Genomic DNA, 21,079 nt, shown 5'->3' on the forward strand with positions numbered 1-21,079 from the left:
GTGGCAACAGTGGAGGCAGGTACACTAGCAAGGTGGTCAAGTGGCAACAGTGGAGGCAGGTACACTAGCAAGGTGGTCAAGTGGCAACAGTGGAGGCAGGTACACAAGCAAGGTGGTCAAGTGGCAACAGTGGAGGCAGGTACACTAGCAAGGTGGTCAAGTGGCAACAGTGGAGGCAGGTACACTAGCAAGGTGGTCAAGTGGCAACAGTGGAGGCAGGTACACTAGCAAGGTGGTCAAGTGGCAACAGTGGAGGCAGGTACAGGGTAGTCAGTAAACAAAAGGAACGTCATAGAAAATGTGGATTTAGTCATAGTTAAATTTGGTTCACTATTGCAGCGATAATGAGAAGTGAACAGCCTACATGCTGAGCATAATTATACAAGAGTTGATAAACATTTCTCCAACCACCTCGTGACTTGACAATAAAAGTTACACTTGTCTGCCCGTCCTGGACTACTGTCAAGTCACTGGCGAGTGATAATGATTCAGAAAGGAGAGAAACGTAGTTTGATTTACATTTCCATCTTGCTGTGAATTGTTCCAGCCTTGTTATTATGATTTATTTTTCATGGGGGTAGTTTATAATGACAAGTTTTTGTGGGATTCTTGGAGGTCTTTTTCACTTAACAGGGCCTATTAAATCAGGGAACGAGTGGTATTTGAACCCATGGCAAGTAAATTTTGAATCTCACATGCCAGTGTCCTGATCCCTCGTGAGTCAGTCACCAGAGCCTAATTTACAGAATGTCTAGACAGAACTAGAAGTAGCTGAAGTGTTGTTAATCTTTAGTTGATAGTGTTTTGTGTGATCCATATTGTGTTTATTATTACACTCTCAATATAGCTGATAGCTTTGATGTGAACCATGGGAATCCCTACGATCAGCCTTTCCCAATATACTCCCACGTTCAATCCCTCACAGTCATTGATGGGAGCCCCTTCGTCGTCCCCTCTACAGGGAGCTGCAGGAGCTGGTGTGTCGGATGGGAAATGTGCTGCTGGAGTGCGGAGTGAAGCGGGGGGACAGAGTGGCACTCTACATGCCAGTGATGCCACTCTCTGTAGCTGCCATGCTCGCCTGTGCTAGGATCGGTGCCATTCACTCAGTCGTCTTTGCTGGCTTCTCTGCTGAAGCTCTGGCCTCCAGAGTACAGGATGGTGAGTGAAGCTTCTTCCGTGTATTCTTGTACTGCTACTCAGCGTTGCTTGTAAGAATTTCAGCAGTAAATAGAGGTGTTTTGATACTGGTGAAGAGTTCTTGACCCCCAGGACTTAGACTAACCCTCCCATCCTTAGATCACATCCGATTACCTCCCATTCCCAGTCGCTGTATAACGTAAATAAGTTTAAAGCCTCTTAATGAATATGAAAACAACAATAATTAGTATAATGTGTATTGAACAGCGGGTGCGGAGACAGTCATCACAGCAGATGAGGCAGTGCGGGGAGGCAAGGTGATCAAGCTGAAGCAGGTAGTGGATGCTGCAGTAGCTAAGTGTCCCACCGTCAGGCAGGTGTTAGTGGCCAGCCGTACCGGCGCCCAGGTCAACATGGGACCCAAAGACATCAGCCTGGAACAGGTGTGTGGAAGATTCACCCAGTAGCTTAGGAGGCGGGGGTCGAGAGCCTAAGTTGGACAGAACTGAGTTATACATAAGGTTCTTGAGACTAACTTCCATCCGGTTAACATAAATGTTAGAGAGTTAACTGGAAATATGGTTAAGAAAGACACATAAGCAAACTCCATGACATATTTGTTAGAGAACTACACCCGTATGACCCGCACATAGGAGAGGGGAACTTACGACTACGTTTCGGTCCATTTACAGAGTCATACTAAGAGAAAAAGAGATGGAGCCAGTATATATGACCAGGAAAAGGAGTGTCCAAGTCGGACCGAAACGTCGTCGTAAGCTCCTCTCTCCTATTTGCGGGTTATTTAAGTATTATTCCACTCAGGGTATTGTGCCTTTTTGTTCTTTATTAGAAGACGTTTCAGTCCCCGGACCGAAACGTCTTCAAATAAACATGTCCTGGTGTTTGCTCACGTGTATTTCTAAACCAATTTATGGGTATCTATTACCGAGGTTTATACCAACTGATAACACAAACTTACCGTCTGATAGTAAACTAAGTTAGCATTATACCATCAGCTCTTCCAGATGAATTATACGTCTATAACTTATTAAAACTCTATTTAAAACTCTTGTTTATTTCTTAATAAAAGATTCCTTAGACTTTTTTTTACTCATAAATGATAACTTACTAAATTTCATTATCATAAACATTTAATAAAAATAATTCTGAATCTACTTAACATAAGCTTAATTTTGTACATGTTAAAATCCTACTGTTAAATGTAAGATATGGATAACAGGGAAATATTCTTCCCATTGCGAGGTATTCGCCATTGTTTTGTAATCGTGTTTACATTGTACATTTTGCCACCTAATGCCCTCGCTTCCTTCCTGCCCTGCAGCGCTGTATAGTCCTTGTGGCTTAGCGCTTCTTTTTGATTATAATAATAATAATGTACAACGGAAGAGGATTTCGTTATATTGTCTTCGTACAAATGACTCGTTTTTACGAGACAAATCCATGATGACATTCGGATTAGAAGCAGATAATTAACCAGTAATTACCCTTTGTTTCAGTTCCTAAGTGCTGGTTATTTGTGTATTGTTACATCCACGGTGTTATGACTATTTATTCTTGACGTAGTGAGTTTGTTAATGATGTAACTAAATTGCCTTAGTCTCCCAGCTAAAGCATTCTATTATTTAATGCATAAAACCCATCTTGTGTGACGGAATGGGACATAAAACATAGCTAGTTGTTGTTAATATTATTTCACATTAAAGCACTAAACCCGTGGCTCGGTTGGTAGTACCCTCAGCTCACATACTGAGGGTCCGTGGTTCAATCCTCGGCACGGGTGAGAACGCTCCTTGCTGCCTCTCTCCCCACCTGGGTGTTAGCAGACTATCGTGGGTCGCATCACAGGGAGGTCTTAATATACTTTTAATAGAGTTTTGCTGTGAAATGAACTGAGGTAGGACCTGTAAATTTAACTGTGCCTAAAAAATGTCCCCACTGTAACTCCTACAGAATAAAGTAGCCGCATACAATACAACTATCATTCAAAACACGGTAGCAGAGCACTATTGTAAAACAAAATCTGAGTACATAACACAAATGACCCGTACGTAGGACGCTTACGACGGCGTATCTGTCTGATCACTGAGGAATTGCTATATGTCGTTCCTTCTGCAGGTGTTGAGCAGCGCCTCCACGGAGTGTCCCCCAGCCGTCCAGAACGCTGAGGACCTGCTCTTCCTGCTGTACACCTCCGGCAGCACTGGGTCTCCCAAGGGTGTGGCTCATACTACTGCAGGTTACCTCCTCTACGCCTCCGTCACACACAAGGTCAGCAGCTCTCGCCCCACAATACGAAAAAAAAAAAAGACAGATTGCAAAACAACCACTGTGAAAAAATAGTGTACTTCCAAGAGTCTGTGATTTCTCACATTATCACAGTTCCTTGATAATGTGAGAAATCATTAAAGCGCTTGGAAGTTCACCGCTTTTTCACTGTTTTTGGTATCTGTTTACGGTGATCTTATTGCATGAAACACAAGTTACGGACATCGAGGAATTTATCACAAACCGAAAGTTGACTTTACTGTTGAATATTCAGTTTGATATTTGATGTAGGTAATGACTAAATAAAGTAGCAGATTGATACACAAATAACCCAATAAACAGGAGAAACTTGTGACGACCGAAACGTCATGGTCAGTTTCTCTCATATGCGGGTTATTTGTGTATTGTTGCAGTCACGGTATTGTGACTTTTTCTCCTTCAGTAGACCAACTTCAAACTTTAACAACTAATAAAAGATACGATTAAAAAAAAAATTCTTTTGGAACTTTTATTGGGTAAGAATTTGCGAAAAAAAAATCTCAAACCACAAAATAATTTACTCCATAAATTAAAATTATTAGAATCAAAATTAAGCGGTAAGTTCTCAAGGGCCATAACGCTGCTCACGAATCAACATATTTCTCCTACATACCTACATATGTACACATCGTCAGAGTATATACAAAGCCTGAAACCAATTGTTTTTTTATTCCCTACGGGAAGTGTAAGAATCACGGCGAAGCCAGAACTTAAATTACAAAAAAAAATTAATTCTGAAAAGTTCCACCATTAGGTCTTTTCTAAGTTAAGTAAATTTATCTTTTATCGCTGCTTTGGACTGGAAGCTGGACGCGTGAGGAGGTAAGATTATTACTGAGTGTTTCAAATTGGAACCTAATTTCAAAGTAATATATACTCAAATCGGGTCCATCATTTTGAAACACCATTGGCTTGTACGATAGTTTATTGTAGCGTAGCTTTGGACTGGAAGCTGGACGCGTGAGGAGGTAAGATTATTACTGAGTGTTTCAAATTGGAACCTAATTTCAAAGTAATATATACTCAAATCGGATCCATCATTTTGAAACACCATTGGCTTGTACGAGTTTATTGTAGCGTAACACAAGTTACTGTAGCATACTGCAGCTTATAATCGTTTACTGTATTATAATCAAAACTAATGGGTAAGTAGTTTACTTGAAGCGTAAGATAAATTTCAGTATTGAAAGATAGTTGTAAAACTTCAGGTCAGCTCGTAAGTTTTACGACTTGCTAGCCGTGAGTTCGATCCCCACCCGTATCGTGGTTTGTAAGATACTGTAGCTTAAGATGGTTAGATATCCCCCCCATGGGATACTTTCATGCAAATGCCTGAATATTTTTTTATCTACCTTCCAAGGTTTTCGTTTATACCTTCAGAAGTTTTCATACCATCAGACTGGAATCACGTAAATGTAAATTTGCCATTATTAATGAAACTGGGTTCCCATGCAGTGACTGTCTCCTCTGTCTTCAATATCGTCAACACTGGTTTTTATTTCTCTTACATAATTATGCTTCATTTTGTACCAAGGTAGAGAGGGTTGAGATTATGGGATGTGGGGATACCTTTCTCGGATCATTGAAGTAGAGGGGGCTGGGCTTATGGTGTGTGGCTAATAGAATTACCGACAAACTGTTAAGCAAATGGACACAGATGCAACTAATGTGCCATTTTATTGTGTCAGCGTTTCGCTCTCCAGGAGCTTTATCAAGCCGTTTAGGCTTGATAAGGCTCCTGGAGAGCGAAACGTTGCCACAATAAAATATCGCATTAGTTGCATCTGTGTTCACTTGCCTAACTTTATGGAATATGGGGTTATGGCTTATGGAATACCTTTCCCGAATCGCACACCAAGCGAAACACATCCAGTACTGTTTTTGATGTACCTGTGTCCCTAACACAGCACGTGTTCGACTACCGAGACGGTGATATCTTCGGCTGTGTGGCTGACATCGGCTGGATCACTGGCCACTCCTATGTTGTGTACGGTCCCCTGGCAAACGGTGCCACCACTCTCCTCTACGAGAGCACTCCCACCTACCCTGATCCAGGTAGGTAAACCACTACCACCTATCAAGATCCATCTATATACGTGTATATTATGCATATATTATATATGTATATACTTAGATCTATTCGACCAACTGATACTTAGTTTTAGCCACAGGTGTTTTGGTCTCTGGCGAATGATTAACATTACTAGTTTGTGAACACCTGTCTCTGAGCTCACCTGTGCGGTGTTGCCTTAAGACAGATGTGTACTGCTTTGCCTATAGCCAGGTTTCACTAACCTGATCATCCAGGTGTCCCGTTGTTCCCTGCCCCGTGGCACTGACCCTTTAGGCACCACACTGATAACCTTGCCTCACACTGAATGATGGTAACTATCAGCCCCACTAAATCAAATTAATTGTGCTTCAAGATAAGTTTCCTAGACAGCTCTTTCGACTAGACAACCACCTCTATGCTCCACCTGTATACAAATTCTGGAACTGTCCCTGCCAGGTCAAGTGTTGCTTGGAGCTAGGGAAAGTGTGGCGTGTTGAAAGCCTTGATGCCGGAGAAAAGCTCCCGATTCTAGGGGAACTGGAGCTCTTCCCTTTGGTTATCTTACTTTCCATGGGTCTGTATCACTCCTGCATCAATTTTAATCTTAAATTCTGTTTACCTATTTCCCATACGAGTCTGAGCCATTTATTGACGTAATTATGTTTATCGAAGGTCGGTATTGGGAGACTGTCTCTCGGCTTGGTCTGACGCACTTCTACTGTGCACCAACTGCACTGCGCCTCCTGCTGCGCTACGGTGACGACTGGGTGCTGCGCCATGACCGCTCCTCCCTGCGGGTCCTGGGTTGTGTCGGGGAACCTCTCAACCAGGAAGCATGGCACTGGTTTCATGGTGTGGTGGGCGATGGTCGCTGTGATCTCACAGACACCTGGTGGCAGACAGGTGGGTCCTGGTGGCAGAGAAGAGAGTATTAATAGTGGCAACATACAGGTGGGTTGTGGCAAGTTGTGATAATGTATCAAAAGAGGATGCAAGTTAAACGTTACTCTATCAGAAATTAAGAAGGAATGTGTGTTACCTTATAATTAATAAGTTACACACACATTATATCAATAACAACACTGCACTAGCCAAGAGTCGAACCCATGCTGTTTTGGCCGGCCTCATGGTGACAGAAAATGCATGACGCTTTAGACCACTAGACCACACAATCTTTAACAATGGTATAGTGGTCTAAAGCGTCATGCGTTTTCTCTCACCATGAGGCGGGCCAAAACAACCAGTGTTGTTATTGATCAGTACCACTTGTTCCGAAAGGACCAGAACTATCATTCAACTTCTCCCTGTGGATTGAAATTAAGTTGTAAAGAACAACTGTCAATAAATAAACAGAATTGTGGACAGGGAGGCGAACCGCGGCCTGTAGATTGACAGTCCGACGCTCTACATTCTGTTTATTCGCGGTTCGCCTCCCTGTCCACCATTCTTATTTATTAACATTTGTTCTTTACAACTTAATTTCAGTCCACGGGGGGGAGTTGAATGATAGCTCTAGTCCTTTCGTGTTGCAGACAACACTTTTTCAAGAGCTTGCAATAAACGACAGGAATTAGGAGTGGCCCCAGCAGGTGTATCCACCAGGAGGCCTCCTCCTGAATACACTCTTCATTAATGACGAATACTGATTAATTTCTTTTGAACAGAGACTGGGGGTATCATGATCAGTCCTCGTCCCTCTGCACCTGGTGCCCACATCAACGCAGGGATGCCCATGCGCCCAATGTTCGGGGTACTGCCAGTGCTGTGTGATCCATCTGGCAAGGTGGTGGAGGGGAAACGTGTGGATGGTGCTCTCTGCTTGGGATCCATCTGGCCAGGTATCTCCCGCACCATCTATGGCGACCACAAGCGCTTCATAGACACATACTTCGCGCCCTTCCCCGGCCACTATTTCAGCGGTGATGGCGCCTACAGGTGAGGTGGTGGGTGTCATGGTGTTCATTCAGAAGCATTATAACTCAATGAAAAAAAATGGTAATCGTAGCCAGATTCCTGAATAGCGAGGCAGTCTGTATATAAATAAATTGTATAAATTCTGAATCATATTGGCCTTCGAATACGTGATGGAATTAATACACTAGATAAAGAATTTGCTCTCACACAAGTCGATTATATCTCTGTGCCGCCTACAAACAACTTAACGGAAATAACCAATATATTCTGCAACGGTATAAACTTCAAATTAAAATCGACACTAGCTATTGTATTTACTATTACACTTCCATGGAAGAAGAACCATGTTTGTTCTGTGTCCAGCAAAATTAACAGAGTCGTAAAGTTACCACAGACCTTCGTGTTATAATTATCTTTGTAAGTTTTCACTACCGTCGAGGTATATCTAATCAAATATAAATTTCGTCAGCAATACTATTATCATATTTTACATGATTATGTACTTGTAAAAATAATGAAAATATGAACAAATTTCTCTGACCTTAGCAACAATTGCTTCATGTTTTGTTTAGATCACATTACCTACAACTCTTGCAATTCCAAATTTTGCTCGAAATTAATAGTTTGCAACTGTTTCTTGGCTACTGGAGTATCCCTTAGTGTGAGTTTACCAAACGAAGAGTCTACCCTCTGCCTCTCCTTAAAGCAGATGCTCCATACGGATTTACCGCTTCATTTCATTACACTGGTGTACAACATCGCTTCGGAAATAAAACTAGTCATTTTTTACTAATCTTGGGTCACTGGATAAGATTGTGATGCATAAAATTCAAGATCGGCTGTATTTATGAAGATATGGACTCAGGCCGGTTGCTAAAAGGCTCTTGATCCAAACCCACAATGCATAATTTAAAAATATCATACAGTTTCCTTTAGCCAGCCTATTATTATGGTCATTCATTTAATCCATTTTTTTTTCTCCAAAGCACAAAATGGATCAAAATTTGTAGACCATTGTAATATTGAGGTCTAGTTCCTGAACCCATTATGTTATATCTTTGTAATTTTTTGAGTGTTTATACATTGAGTTTTAGGGACATAACAGAATTAAATGTGTTTCCAGGGACGAGGAAGGTTTCTATCACATTACAGGTCGCATGGACGATGTTATCAACGTGACGGGTCATCGCCTGGGCACCGCTGAAGTTGAAGACGCTATGGTGATTATCTCTGGTGTTTTGTCTTAGTTTCTATGGAGATCACCTTTGGTATCTTGGCTGTCATCATCATCACCACCACCTCTTGTGTCTTCCATGGTGACCACCTCTAGTGTCTTGATTCCATGGTGACCACCTCTAGTGTCTTGATTCCATGGTAAAAGAGAGACAAATGAAGTGTAACTTAATCCTTTGTTGATGTTTCACCCACTGCATGAGTGAAACGTATTTGGTTTACAGAACACCTGGGGTATGGAAGATATTATAAGTCCAGTTACTTGGATCAAATGATCATCATTTGCACCAAGACACCTTGCGAATAGAAGATTTAAAAAATATCTGAATTAAAAAAATTAATGTTCTTCACTGTGACAGCAAATAAAGGGCTCTTAATCCAAGGAATTGAAGCTACCCTTTCCTACATCAGATCAAATCTGATTACCTCATTTTCCCCAGATGCTGTTACCATTTCTTCCTCCCCATGTTACAATATAATGATATCACTAATGTCACTATGTACTCATGACTCGGGTTGCTGGCCGTGGCGAGTACAGACGGAGCATCCGGAGGTGTCTGAGACGGCTGTGGTTGGCTTCCCTCATCCAGTGAAGGGAGAAGCTGTGTTCGCCTTCATTGTACTCAAGGAGGAACTGGAATCCAGTCAGGAGAATATTGTGGCAGACTTGAAGAAGCTGGTGCGGTCACAGATTGCAGGATACGCCGTGCCTGACGAGATAATGGTGAGTGAACTGAACACATGTTTAACGTTAAACAAATTAAAAGGCACAATACCGTGACTGGAACAATACACAAATAACCCGTACATAGAACGAAACTTAAGACGACCTTACGGTCCTACCTGGAACACTAACTAGTTACACTGTGTGTTTTGCTTAGACAAGTGCAAAAATTATCAATTGTGTTGGGATACTTGTGACTTATTTTTATTGAGTCTACCTGGAGTATACCTGGAGGGTATTTCGAGGGATCAACGCCCCCGCGGCCCGGTCCAGGACCAGAGTACAATAAATATTTTTTCCATAGATGCAATTAACATTGTTCCATGCATGATAATTTCCCATCAGCAAGGCTTAGTCAATACTAGTTAGAGAGAATGCTAGTAAAACTAGCTTTATAATAAAAGCTATTTCTAAGTTGAAATTTGTGTCCCTGTTATTTCACCACTAATCTTTTTTTTTTCTTTGACATGACAGGTGTGTCCTGGACTGCCCAAGACTCGCTCTGGTAAAATCCTGAGAAGAATACTTAGAAAAGTAGCAGCTGGGCAGCCTGACGAACTGGGTGACATATCCACCCTGGCTGACCCCACCATCGTACAAACTATTGTAAACATTTATAATACACAACATGCAAAATGATACAACCCGTTTACCCAGAGTAACTTCCACAGTGATTGTTTACCCAGAGTAACTTCCACAGTGATTGTTTACCCAGAGTATCTTCCACAGTGAATGTTTACCCAGAGTAACTTCCACAGTGAATGTTTACCCAGAGTAACTTCCACAGTGAATGTTTACCCCGAGTATCTTCCACAGTGAATGTTTACCCAGAGTAACTTCCACAGTGAATGTTTACCCAGAGTAACTTCCACAGTGAATGTTTACCCCGAGTATCTTCCACAGTGATTGTTTACCCAGAGTATCTTCCACAGTGAATGTTTACCCAGAGTAACTTCCACAGTGAATGTTTACCCAGAGTAACTTCCACAGTGAATGTTTACCCAGAGTAACTTCCACAGTGAATGCTTACCCAGAGTAACTTCCACAGTGAATGTTTACCCAGAGTAACTTCCACAGTGAATGTTTACCCAGAGTAACTTCCACAGTGAATGCTTACCCAGAGTAACTTCCACAGTGAATGTTTACCCAGAGTATCTTCCACAGTGAATGCTTACCCAGAGTAACTTCCACAGTGAATGTTTACCCAGAGTAACTTCCACAGTGAATGCTTACCCAGAGTAACTTCCACAGTGAATGTTTACCCAGAGTAACTTCCACAGTGAATGCTTACCCAGAGTAACTTCCACAGTGAATGTTTACCCAGAGTAACTTCCACAGTGAATGTTTACCCAGAGTAACTTCCACAGTGAATGTTTACCCAGAGTAACTTCCACAGTGAATGTTTACCCAGAGTATCTTCCACAGTGAATGTTTACCCAGAGTATCTTCCACAGTGAATGTTTACCCAGAGTAACTTCCACAGTGAATGTTTACCCAGAGTAACTTCCACAGTGAATGTTTACCCAGAGTAACTTCCACAGTGAATGTTTACCCAGAGTAACTTCCACAGTGAATGTTTACCCAGAGTAACTTCCACAGTGAATGTTTACCCAGAGTATCTTCCACAGTGAATGTTTACCCAGAGTAACTTCCACAGTGAATGTTTACCCAGAGTATCTTCCACAGTGAATGTTTACCCAGAGTATCTTCCACAGTGAATGTTTACCCAGAGTATCTTCCACAGTGAATGTTTACCCAGAGTATCTTCCACAGTGATTGTTTACCCAGAGTATCTTCCACAGTGAATGTTTACCCAGAGTATCTTCCACAGTGAATGTTTACCCAGAGTATCTTCCACAGTGATTGTTTACCCAGAGTATCTTCCACAGTGAATGTTTACCCAGAGTATCTTCCACAGTGAATGTTTACCCAGAGTATCTTCCACAGTGAATGTTTACCCAGAGTATCTTCCACAGTGAATGTTTACCCAGAGTATCTTCCACAGTGAATGTTTACCCAGAGTATCTTCCACAGTGATTGTTTACCCAGAGTATCTTCCACAGTGATTGTTTACCCAGAGTATCTTCCACAGTGAATGTTTACCCAGAGTATCTTCCACAGTGATTGTTTACCCACTTGCAGAACTAACATGCCCACTAACAGAACAAACACAGCTTATTCTTCTAGGTCTACTTAGAGATCCATATATTCCGTGTAAGTGAATCGTCTACATTCACTGACTCAAGGTGTTTATCTTAATATTTAAAGCATTGCTCAAATATTTCGTTAATGTCGAAATATGGCTCTCACCCTCTAACATTCCACAGTTTCTTTGTCAAGGTAACACCTAGGCTTTCTACCTGTCCTACACCAGTAACGCGACTGTAACAACTGTGTACCTGTCCTACATCAGTAACGTCACTAACACTTAAAATGCCCACCTACGTAATCTCACCCACTACACGGGCACATGCTCAAAATAATTTGACCTGAAGACTCACCGTGCCCTTGTCATAGGGCTGCCCCCGCCATAGGGCAGTAAACGGTACTCCACTTGACACGAATGCTCACCGTGCCCTTGCCATAGGGCTGTATGCACTACATCACTTGTACAAACTCCGACACCCCTTTGGGAGCCACTGTCGGGTCACCACATGGATAAGACCCGGGCCAGGACCCGTCCTGGCAAACCTACATGAACACGACCTTCACCATAATGACCCACAACCCCAACTTACTCCACCCACTATATACCAGGTCACTGAACACTAATTACCGGTGTAATTACGAGAAGATTACGCGGGGCAGAAAAACCACGAGGCTCAACACACCACCACTATCCTGTAATTTACCTTCGTCACTCAATAATCACCGTACACGAGTCTAATAGTAATATCCGGTATACCGAGTGTTAGTTCCACAAGAATTTGTATATTATGTAAAATCTGTTAATATATAGTGTATGGTGGATCTGGAGTTTATCTGGAGAGAGTTCCGGGGGTCAACGCCCCCGCGGCCCGGTCTGTGACTAGGCTTCCTTAGGTCAGTGTCCCAGGATGCGACCCACACCAGTCGACTAACACCCAGGTACCCATTTTACTGATGGGGAACATAGACAACAGGTGGAAAGAAACACGTCCAATGTTTCTACTCTGGCTAGGAATCGAACCCAGGCCCTCACCGTGTGAAGCGAGAGCGTTAACCACCAGGCCACCAGCAGTTCTTCTAAATTCACTGCTGTTGACCTCTTAGGATGTCACGGGGAAGATGTGTACATAATGTGAAGGTAGCATCCGTCCACAGTGTTTGAAAATATGTGTATGTTGTGTCTACACATTAGTGCTACTGGATACATGGAAAAAACGACAACATAACAGAAGAAGCGCTTATTGTGACATTTCATTCTGTGTAGTTTTACTGGGACTTGTTAAAGCTGTACACAGCTAGACGCTGGAACAATGAACGCTTGTACTGCATATACGGTGCTGTTACACTATCTTAAATGTAAAACTGCTTTTGTTTGGCAAGGTTAAGCAAGATATTTTTGGTCATATCCTGGTAATTGTTCTTTCATTATGATGATCTTCATGAAGTTAACAAACCTGATGCAGACGTAAGTGTGGAACTTCCTTTATAAACACTAAGTGTGCGGATCTTTGTATATATACACTGTGTGCATCTGTGTGTATATACACTGTGTGCATATACACTGTGTACATCTGTGTGTATATACACTGTGTGCATCAACACTGTGTGCATCTGTGTGTATATACACTGTGTGTATATACACTGTGTGCATCTGTGTGTATATACACTGTGTGTATATACACTGTGCATCTGTGTGTATATACACTGTGTGCATCTGTGTGTATATACACTGTGTGCATCTGTGTGTATATACACTGTGTGCATCTGTGTGTATATACACTGTGTGCATCTGTGTGTATATACACTGTGTGCATCTGTGTGTATATACACTGTGTGCATCTGTGTGTATATACACTGTGTGCATCTGTGTGTATATACACTGTGTGCATCTGTGTGTATATACACTGTGTGCATCTGTGTGTATATACACTGTGTGCATCTGTGTGTATATACACTGTGTGCATGTGTGTATATACACTGTGAATCTGTGTGTATATACACTGTGTGCATCTGTGTGTACATACACTGTGTGCATCTGTGTGTATATACACTGTGTGCATCAACACTGTATGCATCTGTGTGTATATACACTGTGTGCATCTGTGTGTATATACACTGTGTGCATCTGTGTGTATACACTGTGTGCATCTGTGTGTATATACACTGTATGCATCTGTGTGTATATACACTGTATGCATCTGTGTGTATATACACTGTGTGCATCTGTGTGTATATACACTGTGTGCATCTGTGTGTATATACACTGTGTGCATCTGTGTGTATATACACTGTGTGCATCTGTGTGTATATACACTGTGTGCATCTGTGTGTATATACACTGTGTGCATCTGTGTGTACATACACTGTGTGCATCTGTGTGTATATACACTGTGCATCTGTGTATATACACTATGCATCTGTGTATATACACTGTATCTGTATGTATATACACTTAAATGTATGCTGGATTTCGTATTTTAGCAGTTGAAATATACACGAGGTTAGTGTCTTCCCCATTGGAAATTAGTCACATTGACTTTACTGGGTTATCCGAGGTTAAATCTGCACAACGCATTTCTTATCTGCCCATAACATATGTATGTATCCTCACGACCATTGTAAAAAAATATTTTTATGTATGAAAACTTAAATAAAAACATACTTTTAGTTTTTGGACTTATTCACCATGGGTTGAAACCCCACCCGTTCCATGGTTTGTAGTGTTGCTTTTGATGTAAATTAGAGAAATAACTATATTTGATAATACCCGAGTATGGACTATCCTTATCCTTTCTCTACATCAATAAAATGCTGCACACAGGCAGTACTAAACTGTTTGGCATGATCTGCTTAAACTAGTGGGTCCCACTCACCTTTGATGCCGTCTCCAACTCCTGCACCTCACCTCTGGATCAGGTATACAAGTCTGCATCCCCACGCCTTTGTTTTAAGCTATTTGACTGACCACCTTCAATCGAGGCCATGGGACTGAACACCTCACAAAGACAGCTGTTCTTCCACTTTCTCCTGTACATCAATATATTGGACAGACGTTATCCTCGTGTGTTGCAGTGCACCAGTACACTCTGAAACATTAGAAGACATTATATTAAAGGATTTTTGCTGGATTTTTTTTTAGTGTAGTTTAACATGTGTGTTATTATTATAATCAAAAGGAAGCGCTAAACCTACAAGGGTCGTACAGCAGTATCACTTGTACATTTCTTGCAGAATAAATTGTTCTCCATTACCTTACGAAGATAGGATTTGTTTTGATTTCTAACCTGGGGAGGGTTATATTACGTACGAATGGTATACAATACCGACAAGATGAGATTAAGACACATGTGCAACATCTGGGTATCTTTATTGTAGACGTTTCGCCATCCAGTGGCTTTATCAATACAAATTCTAGGACATAACTTGAAGACAGTAGAACTAAGGGTTATATTACTGTGATATGGTTGTAACCATATTTTTTAGAGGAGGTGGAGAGGTAAACCAGTGGAAGGTCTCGGTCAGATGGCCAAAGACTCCAGCTGTGGATCATCATATGACTAAATCCCGCGTCAGGAAACACTTGTCCTGTTTCCTGACAAACATTACCTAAGAAAGTCAGTACTTCACCAGGGGGACTGTCTTGTTTGTAATAAATTTGGAAGTTAATGTAAATTTTGATAAAATAGAGATTACTGTTGTCAGTTGTTAACTGTTTGTAACTAGTGGACCTTTCAGGGGGACGTGCCTCGATGTTGAAGTACTCTTGATCCAAGGAATTAGAGTTATCCTCTACTTTGGCTCGGTTGGTCGAGCACTCAGCCCATACACTAAGGTCCGTGGTTCGATCCCCGGTACGGATGGAAACAGAACGGGTTTCCTAAAGACACCTGCTGTTACTGTTCACCTAGCAGTAAGTAGGTACCTGGGTGCTAGTCGACTGGTGTGAGTCGCATCCTGGGGACAAAATTAAACTAACTTTCCCAAAATGCTCTGCATAACAAAAGGCTTTCTATATAATAGTATGTCAGTGATGTCAGCTATGATCTGTATACCTTGTACATGTACTTGTAGAAATAAATACATTTTTTTTTGTGCCCCAGGATGCCACCCACAACAGACCTTGTGGCGCAATGGATAACGAATCTGACTACGGATCAGAAGATTCCAGGTTCGATTCCTAGCAAGGTCGAGTTCATTGTTTACAAGCAACCCAGTTTAAATAAGTCACTTTGTCCTGACTTGTTTGGGGTTATTCTATGTAATATACATATGATAAACTATGTATGATAACTGTACCTATGTATATCTGCACCTAACTAAACTTACTAACATCGAGGTACCTACGTACCGCTAGGTGTAGGGAAACATACCCAGTGTTTCAGCCCATGCCGGGGATTAAACCACGGACACTGTGTGAAGCGAGAGCGTTGCCAACCGAGCCATGGCACCCTAGAATAGATGTACTGATTCCTTCCCCTGTCTCTCTGAGCTTATAAAATAGAGAAGCTTACGACGACGTTTCGGTCCGACTTGGACCATTGACAAAGTCACACTGTGACTTTGTCAATGGTCCAAGTCGGACCGAAACGTCGTCGTAAGCTTCTCTCTTTTATGTGCGGGTTATTTGTGTATCGTTCCAGTCACGGTATTGTGCCTTTTTGTTATTTATCTCTGAGCTTATCTGTCAATATACTCCTAAAAGAAGGTTCCTTGATGCTGGTGAGGGGCTCTTGATCTATGGAATTGGATCTGTGCTCCAGTTCCCCGAATTAAGCCTGAATACCTTCCACATCCCCCCACAGGCGCTGTAAAATCCTACGGGTTTAGTGCTTCTCATTGATTATAATAATAATCTGTCAAATGTAAGATTACGATTAGTTAGGCATAATATATTGTTTCGTTTTCTTTGACATTGTCTATTATAGAAAACGATAACTCTTGGCATAACTGCAAGGGTAACTATACTATGAAAGGACTATTATAATATTTTAGTACTAATCGAACGATCGAACGGAAAAGTATAGGTAAGATCCCAATGGGATGAGCAGGAAAGACGGGACAGACGAAGAATAGCGCTGGAAAGGAGTGTTCTTAGTCGTAGAAATAGAGCCAGCAGCTAAGGCGATCGTGGGACAGACTTGAGAACATGAATAAATTAGACACATGTGCAACTCTTGGGTATCTTTATTGAGGAAACGTTTCAATAAAGATACCCAAGAGTTGCACATGTGTCTAATTTATCAACATGTCGGTTCTCTGAACCATTCATCTACAAACCTGTCAGACACTGCAACTTCTTGGGATCTTAATACTTGGGAATTCTTCGCTTGCCTAATTCTTGGGCACGACCTACTTCAACATTGAACAAATGTTACACGACCTATGACTGCTGCACCTCTCCTGCCAACGGTTTATAAGCTCCTTCTCAGCACGTATGCCGTATTCTATTCAAGATTGATGGACTGACCACATCGACTCAAGGTTGAGGGACTGATTACCTCATTCTCCTCCTGTTCTTCAAGATTCTCCTTTGTGTGTTAGGTAAGACACATATGCAACAGTTAGGTATCTTTATTTTGAAACGTTTCGCCTACACAGTAGGCTTCTTCAGTCGAGTACAGAAAAGTTGATAGAAGCAGAAGATACTTGAAGACGATGTAATCAGTCCATCACCCTTAAAGTTTTGAGGTGGTCAGTCCCTCAGTCTGGAGAAGAGCATTGTTCCGTTGTCTGAAACAATATGAAGTTGAAGTGACAGGATGGAGCCTTTATATAGTGCCAGGAGGTGAGACGTAGGTTGCTTTGGGAGGGCAGGTCCCTCTCAAACCCAGCCGTTCTCACTGGTAGAGGTCGAAGTTGATGGTCTGTACCAAGATACCCTTGTGTTGCAGTGTCTGACAGAATGAACATTAAAATGGTATAAAATACCGACAGATTGTTAGGTAAGACACATATGCAACAGTTAGGTATCTTTATTTTGAAACGTTTCGCCTACACAGTAGGCTTCTTCAGTCGAGTACAGAAAAGTTGATAGAAGCAGAAGATACTTGAAGACGATGTAATCAGTCCATCACCCTTAAAGTTTTGAGGTGGTCAGTCCCTCAGTCTGGAGAAGAGCATTGTTCCGTTGTCTGAAACAATATGAAGTTGAAGTGACAGGATGGAGCCTTTATATAGTGCCAGGAGGTGAGACGTATGTTGCTTTGGGAGGGCAGGTCCCTCTCAAACCCAGCCGTTCTCACTAGTAGAGGTCGAAGTTGATGGTCTGTACCAAGATACCCTTGTGTTGCAGTGTCTGACAGAATGAACATTAAAATGGTATAAAAATACCGACAGATTGTTAGGTAAGACACATATGCAACAGTTAGGTATCTTTATTTTGAAACGTTTCGCCTACACAGTAGGCTTCTTCAGTCGAGTACAGAAAAGTTGATAGAAGCAGAAGATACTTGAAGACGATGTAATCAGTCCATCACCCTTAAGGTTTTGAGGTGGTCAGTCCCCCAGTCTGGAGAAGAGCATTGTTCCGTTGTCTGAAACAATATGAAGTTGAAGTGACAGGATGGAGCCTTATATAGTGCCAGGAGGTGAGACGTAGGTTGCTTTGGGAGGGCAGGTCCCTCTCAAACCCAGCCGTTCTCACTGGTAGAGGTCGAAGTTGATGGTCTGTACCAAGATACCCTTGTGTTGCAGTGTCTGACAGAATGAACATTAAAATGGTATAAAATACCGACAGATTGTTAGGTAAGACACATATGCAACAGTTAGGTATCTTTATTTTGAAACGTTTCGCCTACACAGTAGGCTTCTTCAGTCGAGTACAGAAAAGTTGATAGAAGCAGAAGATACTTGAAGACGATGTAATCAGTCCATCACCCTTAAAGTTTTGAGGTGGTCAGTCCCTCAGTCTGGAGAAGAGCATTGTTCCGTTGTCTGAAACAATATGAAGTTGAAGTGACAGGATGGAGCCTTTATATAGTGCCAGGAGGTGGGACGTAGGTTGCTTTGGGAGGGCAGGTCCCTCTCAAACCCAGCCGTTCTCACTGGTAGAGGTCGAAGTTGATGGTCTGTACCAAGATACCCTTGTGTTGCAGTGTCTGACAGAATGAACATTAAAATGGTATAAAATACCGACAGATTGTTAGGTAAGACACATATGCAACAGTTAGGTATCTTTATTTTGAAACGTTTCGCCTACACAGTAGGCTTCTTCAGTCGAGTACAGAAAAGTTGATAGAAGCAGAAGATACTTGAAGACGATGTAATCAGTCCATCACCCTTAAAGTTTTGAGGTGGTCAGTCCCTCAGTCTGGAGAAGAGCATTGTTCCGTTTTAATGTTCATTCTGTCAGACACTGCAACACAAGGGTATCTTGGTACAGACCATCAACTTCGACCTCTACCAGTGAGAACGGCTGGGTTTGAGAGGGACCTGCCCTCCCAAAGCAACCTACGTCCCACCTCCTGGCACTATATAAAGGCTCCATCCTGTCACTTCAACTTCATATTGTTTCAGACAACGGAACAATGCTCTTCTCCAGACTGAGGGACTGACCACCTCAAAACTTTAAGGGTGATGGACTGATTACATCGTCTTCAAGTATCTTCTGCTTCTATCAACTTTTCTGTACTCGACTGAAGAAGCCTACTGTGTAGGCGAAACGTTTCAAAATAAAGATACCTAACTGTTGCATATGTGTCTTACCTAACAATCTGTCGGTATTTTATACCATTTTAATGTTCATTCTGTCAGACACTGCAACACAAGGGTATCTTGGTACAGACCATCAACTTCGACCTCTACCAGTGAGAACGGCTGGGTTTGAGAGGGACCTGCCCTCCCAAAGCAACCTACGTCCCACCTCCTGGCACTATATAAAGGCTCCATCCTGTCACTTCAACTTCATATTGTTTCAGACAACGGAACAATGCTCTTCTCCAGACTGAGGGACTGACCACCTCAAAACTTTAAGGGTGATGGACTGATTACATCGTCTTCAAGTATCTTCTGCTTCTATCAACTTTTCTGTACTCGACTGAAGAAGCCTACTGTGTAGGCGAAACGTTTCAAAATAAAGATACCTAACTGTTGCATATGTGTCTTACCTAACAATCTGTCGGTATTTTATACCATTTTAATGTTCATTCTCCTTTGTATGGACTGATGAAGCCACTGTGTGGCGAAACGTTTCCTCAATAAAGATACCCAAGAGTTGCACATGTGTCTAATTTATCAACATGTCGGTTCTCTGAACCATTCATCTACAAAGAACATGAATAGCAGACTCAGTTGCGTTGGTTTTGTAGCAGTAGGTTAGTTGCAGGACAAGGTAGGCAGGGAAGAACATCAGAGGGCAGCATACTGGTGGTGGTGTTCGACGTAATTAGGGTGGCTGGTTTGTAGGAGATCCATTCTTAAATCTCTTGAAGTTGCTTCTGGAGAGGTGGTAAAGATTTGTCTTGTTTCCAAAAGTGAAACGAAGAGGCTTGAGGAATTCCATAACTTGGGTGTAGAGTTCAGTACATGTCGTGGTGTCGACATTTGATGGTGCAGTGTAAAATGTAAAATTTTCCCAAGTTGGTGTAGTAAAGTCGTCGATATCTTCATTTTCTTCATATGTGTATTCATTAGATGAGTCTATCTTGGTACTAGAAGGTGCTTGAGGGTCGGCAGGATAAGTGGAGAGGTGTATTGGTGGTGTAGCATCAGGGTGGGAGGCAGTGCTCGAGGTAGCTAGAGCAGTGGTGTGGGAGGTTGTGGCAGGTGCGGGAACAACTGCTTGGGCAGTTGGAGACAGGTCGGCAGTAGTAGTGACGTTGATATCTGGAAGAATTTTGATGTCAGCTGATGGTGGGGAGTCAGGAAATGCAAAGGCTGGCATATTGTTGAGACGAAAGAGTTCATTTATGGAGGCGTTGAAGGTGCCAGGGTTGGCTCCATTGGCTAGATGAGCGTACATCATACAATACAACACCTCTGAAGGAGCCGCGTCAGGAAGTGGAGATAGAGAAGTGCTGGGTGGAGATGGTTGTTGTGTTGCTTGTAGGATTTCCTTGGTATCCATCTGCAGTTTGGTGATGGCGGCGAATGTCGGTGATTTCTGGCTGCAGTTGTTCTCATCTTTTATCTTCTGGGAGAGTACTTCTTTTCGTAGAGGACATTTTGCTGCAAGTGTATAATGAGGACCTTTGCAGTTAAGGCAGGAGTGGTAATGGTGATGGAACATTCTGCAGAGTTACGGCCGCCCTTTCCACAGTTGGTACAGTACTTCTTTCCTTGTGCAAAGAAAGGTATAAAATACCGACAATATGAAAGTTAAGACACATGTGCAACATCTGGATATCTTTATTGTAGTAGACGTTTCGCCATCCAGTGGCTTTATCAATACAGATTCTAGGACATAATAGGAAGACAGTAGAACTATATACAAAAGATGAGGTAATCAGTCCCTCGGCCTTGGAGTTAGTGTTCACAGCATCGTGGTGGAGGAGAGTCTGGAGCAAAGGCAAGAAGACTGGCGCTTTTTATAGGCGTCAGTGAAT

The 21,079-nt window shown here is 42.1% G+C and overlaps 1 protein-coding gene and 1 long non-coding RNA gene across 2 annotated transcripts in view; one reads left to right on the plus strand and one right to left on the minus strand.

The window, feature by feature from the left end:
- The window catches only part of LOC128702390 (acetyl-coenzyme A synthetase 2-like, mitochondrial), a 60,341-nt gene extending 46,033 nt beyond the window's left edge, over positions 1-14,308 (plus strand). The window contains exons 4-12 of the mRNA XM_053796633.2: positions 962-1,161; positions 1,408-1,583; positions 3,277-3,429; positions 5,373-5,520; positions 6,191-6,421; positions 7,183-7,453; positions 8,556-8,652; positions 9,204-9,389; positions 9,864-14,308. Coding sequence (XP_053652608.2) covers positions 962-1,161; positions 1,408-1,583; positions 3,277-3,429; positions 5,373-5,520; positions 6,191-6,421; positions 7,183-7,453; positions 8,556-8,652; positions 9,204-9,389; positions 9,864-10,028 — 1,627 coding nt within the window. The 3' untranslated portion in view covers positions 10,029-14,308. The remainder of the gene's footprint in view (positions 1-961; positions 1,162-1,407; positions 1,584-3,276; positions 3,430-5,372; positions 5,521-6,190; positions 6,422-7,182; positions 7,454-8,555; positions 8,653-9,203; positions 9,390-9,863) is intronic.
- LOC138855075 (uncharacterized) overlaps positions 9,237-21,079 on the minus strand; it is a 39,371-nt gene continuing 27,528 nt past the window's right edge. Inside the window, exons 2-3 of the long non-coding RNA XR_011394230.1 lie at positions 14,411-14,623; positions 9,237-9,375 (exon numbers count right to left, since the gene is read on the minus strand). This is a non-coding gene — a long non-coding RNA (uncharacterized lncRNA). The remainder of the gene's footprint in view (positions 9,376-14,410; positions 14,624-21,079) is intronic.

This window comes from Cherax quadricarinatus, chromosome 80 (assembly GCF_038502225.1).
Source record: "Cherax quadricarinatus isolate ZL_2023a chromosome 80, ASM3850222v1, whole genome shotgun sequence".
Lineage (NCBI taxonomy): Eukaryota > Metazoa > Arthropoda > Malacostraca > Decapoda > Parastacidae > Cherax > Cherax quadricarinatus.